A 15,684-nucleotide genomic window follows, 5' to 3' on the forward strand; every position below is an offset into this window, starting at 1 on the left:
AGCAAACAGAGGCATCAGTGAAACAAAACAAACACATGAAAGAACAGACTAGGGTGACCGGACAGCAAATGTGAAAAATCGGGACGGGAGTGGGAGGTAATATGAGCCTATATAAGAAAAAGACCCCAAAATCGGGACTGTACCTATAAAATCGGGATATCTCGTCACCCTTGATTGAGAGGTTGGGGAACATTTTTTTAGTCTACATAGTTTAACAAAATCCAGGTGAAGTAACTGCACTGTTCTGCTCTCTCGCCCTGATGCAGCTTCTGTCTGTGGGTCTCTTAAGTCAGAAGCTGTTGCATGAAGTCACCTATGCAGAACAATATCATTTGTTCTGCATTTTGCATCTTCAAAGTGCATCAGAAATATTAGCATGCAGTACCCCCAAGGGCTGGATTTTGCTTTGTAACCCTCAGCTTGTTACCCACATGGATCTGAGCAGCATCAAGCTGTTTCTTGTTACCAGTGTAAAAAGTGGTGATTAGCCTGCTGCATGCAGGTGAGGGAAATTAGCTGTTGGGCTGAATTTACTAGCATGCCCAGCCTCTTCAAGCCCTCTCTCCTCACACAGGCTTTAACTCTACAATGGCTAATGAGGCCAATTAATTGCCCCAGGAAAGGACTCCTAATTGTGGCCTGCAAGGTGGCAGTTCCAAAATGCTCAAAGGTGTGTGTGGTGACCAGTGTGCCCCCCAGCCTCAGGGCTGATTAGTTTCTTTGTATTTGTTGTAAAATGCTGTTAATTAGGAGCCAGGGAGGAGGAAATTAGAACTCTCAAGTCATAATCGGGAAGTGCCTGAGGCTGTAAGATCCTTGGATTTTGGAGAAGGGCTTTAATGGTTTCTGTTTGCTCCTGTGGAGTAGTGGGTAGGAGTTCTCATTTTCCTCATCCCCAGTCAATGGAAAAGAGGCAGGTAATCAGGAAAAGGAAGGTAAGTAATAAGGAAGAATACATGTGTGGGGTGGGATAAAGGTGATGAGTTCTTATCTTTCTTTTCTCCTTCTAAAAACCTTGCCCAAGGTATCTGCCTGGACTGTTTTGAAGGCCTTTCTTGAGGCCAGTGAATAGAGCATAAAGCTTGGTTTACTGACTGTTGGCTTCTCTTCCCATTTCTGTCACTGACTCCTTTTTTGCATTGGGCAAGTTACTTCCCCTTCTTGTACCTCAGCTTCCCTATCAGTAGAGTGGGGCTAATGATACTCTTTTCAAAGAGTTCTGAGACCTGTGGATGAACCATGAGTGCTATGTATTATCATTATTTCATAGAGCTGGAAGCAGTCTACTTGGGCTATAGGGACATAAGCAGTGGAAAGTAAGGAGAACAAGTCTCCTTGGGCTGCTAATTTTGAGGAGTGGATAATCATATGGAGATGTGTAAGGTTATGCATTTAGGGATAAATAACAAGAATTTTAGTTATAAGCTGGGGACGCATCGGTTGGAAGTAACGGAAGAGGAGAAGGACCTCGGAGTCCTGGTTGATCGCAGGATGACTATGCGTCGGCAATGTGACGTGGCCGTGAAAAAAGCTAATGCGGTCTTGGGATGCATTAGGCGAGGTATTTCTAGTAGGGATAAGGAGGTGCTGGTTCCGTTATACAAGGCACTGGTGAGACCTCATTTGGAGTACTGTGTGCAGTTCTGGTCTCCCATGTTTAAAAAGGATGAAATCAAACTGGAACGGGTACAGAGAAGGGCCACTAGGATGATCCGAGGAATGGAAAATCTGTCGTATGAAAGGAGACTCGAGGAGCTTGGTTTGTTTACCTTAACCAAGAGAAGGCTGAGGGGGGATATGATTGCTCTCTTTAAATATATCAGAGGGATAAATACCAGAGAGGGAGAGGAATTATTTCAGCTCAGTACTAATGTGGACACTAGAACAAATGGATATAAACTGGCCGTCGGGAAGTTTAGGCTTGAAATTAGATGAAGGTTTCTAACCATCAGAAGGGTGAAGTTTTGGAACAGCCTTCCGAGGGAAACAGTGGGGGCGAAAGACCTCTCTAGCTTTAAGATTAAGCTTGATAAGTTTATGGAGGGGATGGTTTGATGGGATACAGTGATTTTAGTCAATAGGTCAATAACAATGTTCAATGATGGGATATTAAAAGTTACTACAGAGAACTTTTCCAGAAGATCTGGCTAGAGAATCTTGCCCGCATGCTCGGGGTTCAGCTGATCGCCATATTTGGGGTCAGGAAGGAATTTTCCTCCAGGGTAGATTGGCAGAGGCCCTGGAGGTTTTTTGCCTTCCTCCGCAGCATGGGGCAGGGGTCGCTTGCTGGAGGATTCTCAGCGACTTGAAGACTTTAAATGATGATTTGGGGACTTCAACAGCTGAGTCAAGGGAGAGAATTCTTCCAGGAGTGGGTGGGTCAGCTTTTGTGGCCTGCATCATGCGGGAGGTCAGACTAGATGATCATAATGGTCCCTTCTGACCTTAGAGTCTATGAGTCTATGAGACTAGGTTGCACATAACCAGCCAAAGAAGGAGGTATCTTGGAGATGGCTGTCTCACAAGGGAAGAGTCACTATAATCTATTAGAACAAGCTGTCTGAGGGCTTGTCAGGGTGGGGACACTCAGGAAAGTGAGGGCAAATCAGCTAAAGGTGTGAAGACAATGTGCATACGTTAAAATGTGTAAACTGCCTCCTCACTCCCAGTAGCGGGTTTACAATGGCACCAACGGTGCCAGGCCCACATGCAGAAGGGGCCCCAGCACCCAGACTGAGGAGGACCTGCCTCCGCTTGGACTCTCTGCCCCCTCTCCCTGTGTGAGTGGTGGGGGGGGCCTCAGGGCAAAGTGTAGGTGGAGCCCGGGCTTGGGCCACAGTCTGGGCGCCAGCATCCACAAAAGATTAGTCCGTCCTGCTCCCTCCAGAGGATGCTCCCAATCAGGAGAATGGTGACCTTAACTCATTGTATTCCAGGATTAAGCCCATGTAGATGTCACCTGAGTTAAATTCTATTGTTGGGCAATGATACCCCTGACACATCCTGGGGCCTGATTCGCCAATTCCTGGCACATTATGTAATCCATTATTTCTGTTAAAAGATGCACAGAACGTGGTCCCTTGAGCCTTAGCCCAGCACTGGGCAAGTTTCCTCCTTAGGGCATCTAAGAGTCTGGCACCATTGCTGGCTGATGCAGGTGTTTTGCCTGGAATGATAGGTTGCCCCCTCCCACACGTTTCCCAGGATGTATCAAGGAGGGCTACAGAGCTCTGGAGGGCTTCAGTTGTAACGGACACACATTTCAGCAACAGATGTTTTGAGTGTTTGTGGTTTCCCTGCTGCCCCCCATCCCTTTTGTTACAAGTAACTGTAGCTGGTGCTTGGGAGACGCAGTAATATTTTGTGTGGAAACAAATTACTTGCTTTCATCCTGAGAGTAACAGTGATTGCACTGGGGGAGTTCAGTCTGTTTTTCATGTCTTTTTTTTTTTTCTCCTTTTTTTTTTTGTTATTTAAATTTCAGTGAGTTGTAGTTGTCATGAAAGTGAGGGATTGACAGCAATTAACTAGAGCTGGTGCAGTGCAAGCAGATTCTGTGCAAGCATCTCCTACACAGCTCTGCCTATGCTCCTCACCTGCAGCTCCCACCTCTCTGCTATTCCAGTTCTGGGCCCCACATAGCTCTGCCAGTGCCCCACATTCCTGACCTGCAGCACTTCCTGCTATTCCAGTCCTGGGATTCTCCTGAGCAGACTTCCACTCATGCCTAATTGTGTGTGGTGTTTTTCTCCACCAGTGCCAAGCTGAGATGTTCACCTGGTATCACAAGAACCCCGTAGAGTATGAACCAGAGAGAAAAGGCTGTGAACTCGCATACTCTTTCTTCTCTGAGTTAATTATTTAAAAACATCCAGAATCTGTTGCTGGCATGTGTTATAGTTGTAGGTATAAAACAGTGTTTCAATGTACAATACAGAACTTTATGGTGACCCCTTTTGCCTTATGTGGTATTCTGCCTGCTCGTCACCGCTGCACTGGGTGCAAAGTGGCGGTGACATGAGCTGATCATCCTGAAAGGAAAGCAGGAGTCCTCCCCTGCCATTACTGGAAAAGGAGACTTGCCCCATAGCCACAACCACCTCCATCTCTCTGTTAGTCTAATTGCTGCAACTGCCTCCTCTTGGAAACCCCACATCGGTTGAGTCTGAGAGCCTGGCAGTGCAATCGCTCTGAGCTAGAAAGAGTCTGTGATACATTGTAATGTCAAGAAAACCAACAGAATATTAGGAAAGGAATAGATAATAAGACTGTCACCCCACGAGGGACTCCCTGAAAGGTGGATATGAAAGAAGCCCCTCCTGTTTCCCTAAGGTTCCCCAAAAAGTTGAGTCTAGAAATAGCTCTCTCTTTCTCTGTGCTGGGGGTGCCCCACACTCTGGTGGCCGTGACAGCGTTAGTAGCTTCCAAGTGACCCAAATGTAATTAATTTTGGTGCCCACTCCTTGATGGCCCTGACATACCGTATGTGTGAGAATCACTGTTTGATGGCTTGTGAAGGGAGACTTAGTCTCCCAAGTTCCTTGGGGCTGAGCTGTTTTCTCAGCATCCCTACTTTCAGCACCCCTGTGACTGAAGAAACACAACACAACTCATATGTGAAAAAATAAGGTCAAAGCATCTCATTTTAAGACTGTCCTAAAAAGGTGTGTACGAAGAAGTGATGAGCGCCAAGAGAGAATGCTACAAAGGAAGCCATGGCTGGTGGTGACACCTTTGGTATTTTAACATGCTGGCTTGACACCCACAAAATTAAAAGCTTCCAACTCCTATTTGTGTAATATCAGCCTGTCCACAAGCATCCAATAGCTTTTAACACTAGACAGCTTTGGATTCTGAACATGTGAAACTAAACCACATTTTAAACTCTATACTTGCTGTGAATTTTCCCCCCCATCCCTTCCCCTAGGCTGAGATGGCAGCTGGAAGGAACTAGCCATTAAATTCCCAACTGGCTTTCAGCATCGGATGCCCCTTTCTTCTCATATGAGAAGTGGCAGGCCAGATGTTACCATCTGGTCACCTTTTCTCCCTCATGGGCATTGAGGTTGCCTGGTGAATCGGACCTATTTTATTTCCTGGGTCTATTTGGCGCTCAGGAAACTGAGACGATTGACAGCTCTGGCAAAAGCAAGGCAGCACAAAGCATATTTCCTCATTGCAGCTCTACTGTTGAATGTCAATACTGGCTTTTAATACCCCCTGTGATTCCACTCTGGCTTCCCTTGAACAGCTTTGCCAGTGCCTTGGTGCTGTCCTGTCACCTCACCTGTTGTTCCAGTTTTGGGTCAGTCCAAAGCAGATTTTCACTTGTCTTATGTGTGGCTCTTTCCTGATGGGGCGGGGCAGGCACCAAAAACATACGGCACATATGTGACTTTAATTCCCACTTCTGCTAAAGGTTCTCTTGTTACCTCTCTGGGGGGCTGTCTGAGACTTTCTTCTAGCCCCCAAATTTCTGTTCTACTCATTTTTCCTATTTACTCCTTCATGTTCTGAAAGGCCTCACATCATATCTAGCAATCTTTTCAGGAGAGGGAGGCTGTGCCCAGATCCCCTTGAAGTCCAATATCTGTCTTGAGCCAGCCAGAGGGGTCACTGCAAAGAATTGCATTTGGCCCCTTCCCTGATCCAGGACCAAGTACACTGAACTCAGGGCACTTGAGGAACGTGCTATAAGGGAGGGATGTTGGTAAACTAAGAACATAAAAATGGCCAGACTGGGTCAGACCAATGATCCATCTTGCCCAGTATCTTGTCTGCTGACAGTGGCCAATGCCAGGTGGTCACAGGGAATGAACAGAACAGGCAATCATTGAGTGATCCATCCTATTGTCCACTCCCAGCTTCTGGCAAACAGAGGCTAGGGACACTTGGAGCATTGTGTTGCGTCACTGCCCATCCTGGCTGATAGCCATTGATGGATCTATCCTCCATGAATTTGACTAGTTCTTTTTTTGAACCTGTTATAGTTTTGGCCTTCACAGCTTCCTCTGTCAATGAGTTCCACAGGTTAGCTGTGCATTGTGTGAAGAAGTACTTCCTTTTGTTTGTTTTAAACCAGCTTCCTGTTAATTTCATTGGGTGACCCCTACTTTTTGTGTTATGTGAAGGAGTCAATAACATTTCTTTATTCACTTTCTCCACACTAGTCAAGATTTTATAGACCTCTTTCATATCCAACCCCCATTTTCCAAGCTGAAAAGTCTGTCTTTTTAATCTCACCTCATATGGAAGCTGTTCTGTACCTCTAATCACTTTTGTTGCCCTTTTCTGAACCTTTTCCAATTACAATGTATCTTTTTTGAGATGGGGCGACCAGAACTGCACACAGTATTCAAGATGTGGACATATCATGGATTTATATAGAGGCATTATGATATTTTCAGTCTTATTATCTATTCCTTTCCTAATATTCTGTTGGTTTTCTTGACTGATGTTGCACATTGATCAGATGTTTTCAGAGAGCTATTCATGACTCCAAGATCCTTCAGGAGTGGTAAAAGCTAATTTAGACCCTATCATTTTTATGTACAGTTGGGATTCTGTTTTCCAATGTACATTACTTTGCACTTATCAACATTGAATTTCATCTGCCATTTTGTTGCCCAGTCACCCAGCTAAGCTCTACTGGGAGTTGTACACACAGCAGCCCTGTGCAGAAGGAAGTCCTCTGTGCTCTCTCTTCACTTTTCATCTTGACTCTGAAACACTGGCCAGGAGTTTGGGGCCTAGAGAGAGAAGACAGTGGTAATTTTGGACAATCATGGATGTTAAGGACATTCCTAAGAATGTGGTGGAGCAGGTGGGCAGCCTTTCTTCCTCCCAGGCAATTTGTGTGGGCATCTCTGCCTCCAAAGGGCCATCAACCAACTCAGCCAGGGGAAGGGAGCATCTGTCTGTTTACTCTGTGGTAAGCAAAGCAGAAAATGATCTTGTTTCATTTCCCCACTACACACACACTCTAAAGCTGAGAATGAGAAGGGAGGGAAGAATAGTCTTTTTACTGAGCTCCCCTGCATCCCCTGAGCATGAAGCATGGATGTGAGAAAGGCGACTGGAACGATTTGTACTGCCTTAGAGGAAGACCTAGTGGCCTAACTTTCAGATACCTGGAGTCACAAGTTCAAATCCTAGTGAAGTCAGCTCAACCCTAGGAATTCCCCCAGCAGACAAAATGTTACCTCTCTGGAGGATTTTAAGGACCCTCAAGGAAAGTCTTGTCCACTCTTCTGGATATTAAAGATCCCATGGCACTTTTTGTGAGACAAGTGTTGATTCCAGTGTCCTTAGTCAAAATTTCCTTTTTCTCCTTCTCCCCACAGTGTAGTGCATTGCCCTGTGTGCTGCCCTTCATTCCAGATTGGGTGAATATTGGTTGTGAAGCCTATTGGGCTCTTTCTGGATGAAACCTGAGACAGAAATATTATCACCAGCTGCAACACTCCACAACAGAGTTTGCTTTAGATAGTTAAGAACTGGAGGAGCTAGTTATTTGTATTGGGTTAAAATCTGGCCACTTAGGTCACAAATGAAACCAGGTATGGCAAGTTGCAAGCTCAACCTCTGGTGAGCAATTGCTTACACTGCCAACAAAACAGTGCCTTGTTCAGCAGGATACCTTGTCTGTGCTCAGGGGATGTAATAATAGCTAATACATAGTCTTGGCCTGTGCCCAGTGTGAGTTAGGAAGTTTGCACAGTGCCTCTAGGCCTGGCTCTGCAGAAGCCAGCTAGATGGGCAATCAGAACTGTCGAAGGACCCAGCTGGGCTGTTTTGAATGTGGAAATGAGTTTGGAGCACTGTGACACTTGTGGCACCTACATACACTGGCTTCCCCAGTTCAGTCATGCAAGTTGCTTGCAAGTTCTGAGAGTGCCCATCCCTTACCGAACATAAAGCAACAGCAGCATGATAATAGCCTGTGATCAGGATGCTTGAAGCTTGCAGTGCACTGCAACACAATGTGGTTGCCATAGGAAGGTATTTGGAGCAGTGATATCCCCGGGAGATCATTCTTATAGCTGAGTAGTCAGAAAGCAGCTAACAGGAGGGTGAATTATTAAACATTCCCCTCCCCAGCCATCTTCCCTTACTCCCTTGTTTTTTTTGCTGGTTACTCTTCCAATTCTATATCTCCCTTCCATCCACCCAGTGTGTAAAAATTGCGCTCATTTGGCATACTTGCTGAATGCCACAGCCATGCAAGCTATGCTGCTTTATGGCTTACACCTGCTGTTTAACTCCCCAACAACACTATTTACATCACCACTGAATTTATCCCCTTGGCATTGAAGGAATTGTGTAAGGCAATAGCCTTAGTTAAAGCAAACTGCTTCTTAAGAGCTTGGCTCTTCTCAGTACTTTCTGGCTTTCCTCTGGCCTTCCCTATATCTCCATTCCACTTCCTCCTTCTCTCTGCCCAAGCCTCCTACGCTACCATTCCCTGTATCCTTCCATGTCATTGCCTACCCCTGGACCTCTCTCTGGTGTGCCAAGTGGCCAACCCTTCTTTCCTTCAAATCCCTTCTTTAAACACACCAACTCCAGGAAGCCCCCAAGTGATCACACACCTTCTGTAAGTGAGAAATGCTGGCATGCACATACCAAGTAAAAATTAAAAGGCCGGTGAACCAGAGACTTTCCTTCTTGAGCAATTTCCTACCTTACAGTAACTCCCTAATAAATATCCGTAAACTTACTGAGCACAATTCTGCTCCAGCGTCAATGGAGGCCTCACCTCCAGTAAGCAGCTGGGTTTTTTTTTTTGTCAGTACCTCAAAGTGATCGCTCAGGTCGGGCCTCTGTTGTCAGGTAGAAACATCCTCTGGTCATCTAGAGCATTTTGTGCCTGAATTGTTTTGCCTCTCTAGTTAGACTGCAAGCTTCTTGAGGCCAAGACTATAACTTCCTCTGTGTTGGGCTGTGGTGGAGTTTAACTAGTAGTAGTAATTAGTGCTGTCTGTGGGCGGGTTCAGTGGCTGACTCTGGGTGAGTCAGGCTCATGGGGCCTCAGAACTCTGGGTAACCTGCTCCATCATTCTTTTGTCTTCACAGTTCCACCAAAGATCTCCAATATCTCCTCGGATGTCACTGTGAATGAGGGCAGCAACGTGACCCTGGTGTGCATGGCAAATGGACGCCCCGAGCCTGTCATCACCTGGAGACACCTTACCCCGACAGGTAAGTCGTGCAGCATAGCTCTTCTGCATACACTGTGCTGGTGACCAGAGGCAGTTTCAATAGTGAGTCTGGCAGCTACAAAGAGGGGTAAGTCCATGTGATGAACAATGCCAAGAAACCCTTTAAATGCATGGAGGGTATTTTGTACATTAGGCTGTACCGGACATAATAATCAATTTGTCTCAGGGAACCTTTTAAATGGTGTCCACTAGGAGTTGTATACGCTTGACCCTCTGCTTGCATCTTATCTGTTGTCTTCATCTAGCTGCTGTAATTTCTGGTGCCAGCAAGGCCCACTGCAGGGGCAAAGGGACCACATCCACTAATTGCAGAGAGGAAGGGGGAAGATCTTACCCATCTAATAATAAGTCCCGTAGGATCCTTTGAAAACCACCAAATTGGCTTCCAATCCTTTTGCATCAAAGAGGAGGCATGTGGTGACATGAGTCATCACATGCTACTTTCAGCCTTTGTAGACAGTAGCTCTGCACCCCATTAAAGGATGGGATGGCAGAAAAGGAGGGCCCAGTAAGGCACAGAGCAAGCAAGAAATCAGCCAGCTCTATTCCATTATTAATTACTCCTTTGCTATTGCAGCAATTGGCAGCCTTGGAGAGCAAACATTGCTGTCATTAGCCCCACTGACCCCCTGGGGAAGACAGCTAGGGAAGCAGGGAGTCTCCTAACTATTCATCCCTTGAAGATTTATCAGAGGGAAGAGAACAGGACATATGTGCCTCTTCTTTGCCCCTCCCAATGCTTTTCTTTGAGGGGAGATGTTCTCCTCCCCTGCTCTCATTTATAGCTAGCTCCTGGTTCCATTCAAGTCAATGGGGAAAACTCCCAGGATCAGGCACTGAATATGGGATTTACAACAAGGTATTGTAATGTTTGTTTACTGAGGAAGGCTCCAAGCTGCTAGAGCAGAAACTTTCTTCAAGTGCAAGAGACTGTGAAACTAATCATTGTGCTAGTCAGCAACCAGAGAGGGAGAGAGTCAGGGAAGGAGGAAAAAGAGATGGAGAGAGAGAACTCAAGGGAATTAGAGATGGGACTCAATCCAAATGCTGCATCCAAACCCCTTCTCCCCCCTCCAAATTTGGGGGAGTTTAGGTTCTACTCCACATTTCCTGTCTTGCCCCCATGGGCCAAATCAAAATACTCCCAGCTACTTCAGCTTTGGGGTAGCTGAAATCCAGATCTTTATTTTGTGGTTTTGGCCCATCTCTAGCAGAAATGGAAGGAGAGAGAGAGAGAGAGTTAAAACACTGCTAGGAAGAGACGGCAGTGAGAACGGAGATGGGGGGAGGGGGGAGTGTGATTTCTTTGTGGTGTCATCAATTGCCTGGTTCTTCTCTTCTGTTACTGTCAGTATTGAGTGTGCATGTGCCACTGAGGTATGTAGGAAAATGACCTGTTTTTTTTCTTCTTTAATTTGTGTATTTACAATCCGCTTACTCCCCAGGGGCAATTTTGCTATAAGATGTATTTCTTATTGAACCTTTGATCTCTTTACAGTATCAGAATTTCAGTCCTCACCTCTAATTCTTTCTCTTTGTATTCAAGTGGGAGACATTTCCTTGTCATGCACCGAGCGTTTTGTAGCATTGTTTCAGTTAATACATGGATATTAGTTTCCATGAAGATTTAATACAAGAGTTCGAGATTTGAGAGATGCCACCTATGTCAGTGTTCAGATCCTACAGTAATAGTCATTTTTGATAAATAGAGACTGTAGAGGGATGGTTGCTATATGCATGTGATCAATTGCAGAGCCATACAATAAACTGCACATGGCATGCCCCTTTGCCTGCCTCACCCATACTTTGCCCACTGATTGATCCACATTGGGATTACTTCTAATATTCCAAGCCAGTTTGGGGGCTTTCAAGGAGTGGCCATTAGAACAACACCAAGGCTAGCCAGGAAAAGGACCCCCCACGCTTTTTTTAAAACAAATGTGGAATTGCATCATTCTGAGATGCAGGAGGGGCAGTCCCTGTTGCCTGGACTCTCATTCAGGCCCTCATCACCTGTCTCAACTAGTGCAACTTCTTCCTCTGCAGCCGAGACCAATCCCATCTTGCCGCACCTCTATCCGTTCAGAGCACAGCTGCAGAGATTGTTTTCCTGGCTCATTGCTTGTCACCTCACCCCTCTCGGTGTCCCTCTACTGGCTCCCACTTCTCAACCACTTTAACACAGTTTTTCTTCACATTTGAGATCATTCATGATCTATCCCCCCTCCTACCTATTCTCTTATGTGCTGTCCAGATGTTGACGCCTGCCTCCATTCTCCCAAAGGTGCCAGTATTCATGGCCCACTTGTTAAATTTTCCAGCGTGCAGCTTCATTCTTTCTCCCATGCTGCCCCCTCTGCATGGAAGGAGCTACCGGTAAACCATCTACAAAGCCACCTCCTTTGCCCTCCTTCAGATCCCTCCTTTAAACCTTTCCTCTGCAATAATACCTACAAAAAACCTCAGCAATGATTGGTCTGCTGAAACCACTGCTTGTCACACTGACCAGTATTGTCTCATTGGATGTGTGGGGTTTTGTGTGTGATCTCCTATTAATATCCATCTGTTGTCTCATGTCTTATAGTTAAATTGTAATTTCTTCAGGGCAAGGGTTCATCTTTAATTTATATGTTTTGTACAGCACCGAGCACAATAAGGCCCTGTTTGTATTGAGGAACCTAGACTTCAATGCAAACATAATTTATCTTTAATAGATTTAGGATTGTCAATTAATTATATTCCAGACCTATCCCACTTAGAAACAGGTGTCTTGTTCCACCAGAAAGGATCTGGAAATCTCCCAGGAGTACTATGCATTTGGTTCTAGTTGTGCTAGATCAAAGGGCATCTGGTCTTAAATCACCATGATATTACACATAACTTTAAGTGGTTTCCAAAATGGTTTAGGGTACGTGTGTTTCCGTTCCTCTGAGCCTTGTATAATTGGACCTACGAAAAAACCGTTGTGACATTGCACTCCATAATGTTTTATGGAAATGAGTGCTTATGAGTGTGAATATAAGGTAACTGGAATATGCTTTCTGCAAAAGGTCTTTTGTAAGGTATCATTACAAAGCTTATAATCTACTGAGTGTGGTCATCCTATTTGTAAGAATGTATCATTCTTGTATCTGAAATTAGGAATATGAAGTATAACTCTGAGCTCGTATTGTAATTATGCAAAGTGTGGGCCATTAATGATGGCTTAGGGTCTTGATGACTCCCACTGACTAGGACAATTCATTGTGAATGGGTTTATTTACCTGCAAGCCTTCCTCTGTAAGTGATATGGGTAATGAAGAATGAGGTCTTACAGTGACATGTGACCATGTCACAGGATACTGGAATCCATCTTAAACTTGGTGCTTTTCCATTTAGAAGGAGGGGTGGGGACCAAAGAGACAAAAGGATTCCCGCCTTGTGCCAAAGCTATAAAAGAGGGTGGAGCTGGACAAAGGGGGTCCCAGTCATGAGAGAGCCCCTGCTTTTCATCTAAGATGTCTGCTGGAACTAACAAGGACTGTACCGGGGAAAGAATTGGACCCAGACTAGGGAGGAGTCTAGTCTGTGAAAGAAGCTTATTGGAACATCTCTGAGGGTGAGATTTAATCTGTAATCAGTTTCTTAATGTATTAGGTTTAGACTTGAGTGTTTTGTTTTATTTTGCTTGGCAATTTACTTTGTTCTGTCCGTTATTACTTGAAATCACTTAAATCCTACTTTTTATATTTAATAAAATCACTTTTGTTTATTATTGAACCCAGAGGAAGTGATTAATACCTGGGGGAGAAAACAGCTGTGCATATCTCTCTAGCCAGGTTATAGAGGGCGGACAATTTATGAGTTTATCCTGTATAAGCTTTATACAGAGTAAAAATGGATTTATTTCGGGTTTGGATCCCATTGGGAACTGGGTTTCTGGGTGCTGGAGATAGGTGACCTACTGAGCATTTTTTGGTTAAAGTCTACAGCTTTGGGGGCATAGACCAGACCTGGGTCTGTGTTGCAGCAGGCTTGTGTGTCTGGTTCAACAAGGCAGGGTTCTGGAGTCTCAAGCTGGCAGGGAAAACGGGCTCAGAGGTAAATTCAGCACATCGGGTGACAGTCCCAAGGGGGTCTCTGTGACCGAACCATGTCACATCTGTTATCAACCCTGGATGATCATCCCATGTTTCTTTCTATAACAAGGACTGTGAGGTAGGTTAGGATCCTGGCAAGAAACCTGGCATGGCTTTGGGTGCTAGGTGGGAGATGGGGGCCATGCTGGGCCTGCAGGAGGGTGGGATACTGAGGCTGGTGTGGGGGTCTGATGCAATGATGGTGGCTGGATGGTGGCCTTGCTTCCGGCTTTTGAGGGTTCTGAGCTGAGCTTCTGGGTGGGTGGTCAGTGGAGTGGGGGAGTCTCCCTTCTTCCCTCCTCTCCATCCACACAGTGTTCAACTCTGGGGTCATGGAAGGGCTGCTTCCAGGCCAGTTCCACAACACTTTGGAATGATGTTGTTCATTTCCCTCAGGGAGTGCACCATGCAGAAGGTGAGACCTAGGAACAGCCTCTCCGCAGACCATGGGTGAATCCCAGGCAGTAGGGGGCAAGAGAACCAGTTGCTGCTTTCTTCGCTGCCTGGGTTCCCCCGGGTCCCTAGCAATGGTGGGGGTTTGCTGCTTTCTCAGGTGATTGTAGCTGACCCACTGGTTGAAAAGTCCTGATCTATTTTTCACATGGTCATAGCTGGGTCACCAGGCTGCCTGATGCATATCAGCATGCAGGCCTCCTGGTGACAGAAATGTTAGTATTAGCATGTACAGAAATCTCGAAAAATAATCTAAATTAGTTTTCCTAGGATCCAAAGTGTCCTAATTTTAGGATCTCGTATCTCACGATATGCCAGACCTAGAAATCGGTTTTGGATAATCACTGGAAAGGTAGCTCTCCAATGGGGTAATGCTCCTGTTTCTATCAATGGCAAGTCAGTCCTTAATACTGTCCCTAGGTATAACTCACTCAGACCAGTGAATGTTTCATTCTCTCCTTTCACTTTATCCGTATTTCTCTGGCAGGTTCTTTTTATTATTATTTTTTCTTTCTAAACGGGGGGCCATTTGAGGCCAATAGGCTTGGAATATTAGACGCAGTCCTAGCGGAGAAGATAATTAGCGGGCCAATCGAAATGAGTGCTGTAGAACATGGCTGGATGGTGTAACACATGATTGCAGAGCAAAAGGAATTCATTCCCTAGTTATCATGCCTATGTATGAGGGCTAATGGACAGAGAGAGAGAGATTTAAAAAAATCTCAGGGGACAGAATTACCTTTGTTTTGTACACTAACCAAAAGATGTGGCTGGCTTATTTCTCTCTGCTTTCTTTCATTCAGTTTATTCATTGCACACTTTTTGTCTAATCACCTAAATTAGTACTGGAAGAATGGAATTATTTCTTGCTAGCTGGAAAGTGGAAGAAAAGAAAACAAGTGATAGGAAAAGATGGACCATTGCTCATGCAGTGGAAGAAAGGGATGCTTCTCGTGATGCTTGGATTCCGTGGGGATGGACTCTCTAGAACTACCATGCATAGAAAGATAAATGGGTACATGTGGGAAGAAAAATGCCTCATAAAAACCATTTTATTCCTTGCCTTCCCTCCCCCTCCCATCCTTGGTGTGGAGAAAAATCAGACATTTTTCTCACATCAGCTACAAGTTTCCAAGCCCAGAAGCTGCCTGTAGGAAGCTCCCTTTCCTCACCCACGAGATTGCTAAATTGTGACTTGCTGCTGCCTGTATCATTTGAAGCAAGGGGAAAAGAATCCTTTAATAATTCAGATGGCAAATATCAATGCAAATCAGCTTTAATTCTTGGTGGTACTCTAGTAATGAAAACTGAAATGTCATTCCTTGGGATGTCATCAGCTCCCAATTCATTTCATTGCTTTCAGGGTGGCCCAGAGATGGATTCTGAATGAGTAGTTTGTGACCCAGAGACCTCTGAATGACAACTGGCAGAAAGCATTTGGGGGATGCCTACGGTTTTACAGGAATCCCCTGGGTCAGGTATGCAGACCGTAGTTCACCAAAGGGTGGCATGTAAAGTTTCTACTAAGAGCCAGTAGCTTTCTGGTCAACGTAATCGTGAAACGTATGTAAGGATAATATTTGAAACGTTATGCATCTACACTAGAAATTATGTTCCTAAAGGCAGGTCACCAAGAGGTGATACGCTTCAAACAGGTTCCTTTTGGGTTGGGAGTAACAAACACTTATCTGCCTGTCTGGCCATTTGGGTATGGCATATTGTATACTCCACAATGTATCCCTACTTGAAAACTGAGCCACAGGCTAACCAAGAGACTGTAAAATCTACAAGAAAGGAGTACATAGGAAAAAACAAACAGAAGGAATCCTGTTTGAACAAAGACAGTGGATTGTTGGGATATATCTGGGAGTGCAGAGGTATCCGCTGGATCT

At 45.2% G+C, this 15,684-nt stretch overlaps 1 protein-coding gene across 2 annotated transcripts in view; it reads left to right on the top strand.

The window, feature by feature from the left end:
- The window catches only part of LSAMP (limbic system associated membrane protein), a 442,951-nt gene that overhangs the window by 258,427 nt on the left and 168,840 nt on the right, over nt 1–15,684 (top strand). For both annotated transcript variants that reach the window (XM_054043629.1, XM_054043636.1), the window contains exon 3: nt 9,076–9,201. In XM_054043629.1, the coding sequence (XP_053899604.1) occupies nt 9,076–9,201 (126 nt within the window). The remainder of the gene's footprint in view (nt 1–9,075; nt 9,202–15,684) is intronic.

Source organism: Malaclemys terrapin, chromosome 1, assembly GCF_027887155.1.
Source record: "Malaclemys terrapin pileata isolate rMalTer1 chromosome 1, rMalTer1.hap1, whole genome shotgun sequence".
Taxonomy (NCBI): Eukaryota; Metazoa; Chordata; order Testudines; family Emydidae; genus Malaclemys; species Malaclemys terrapin.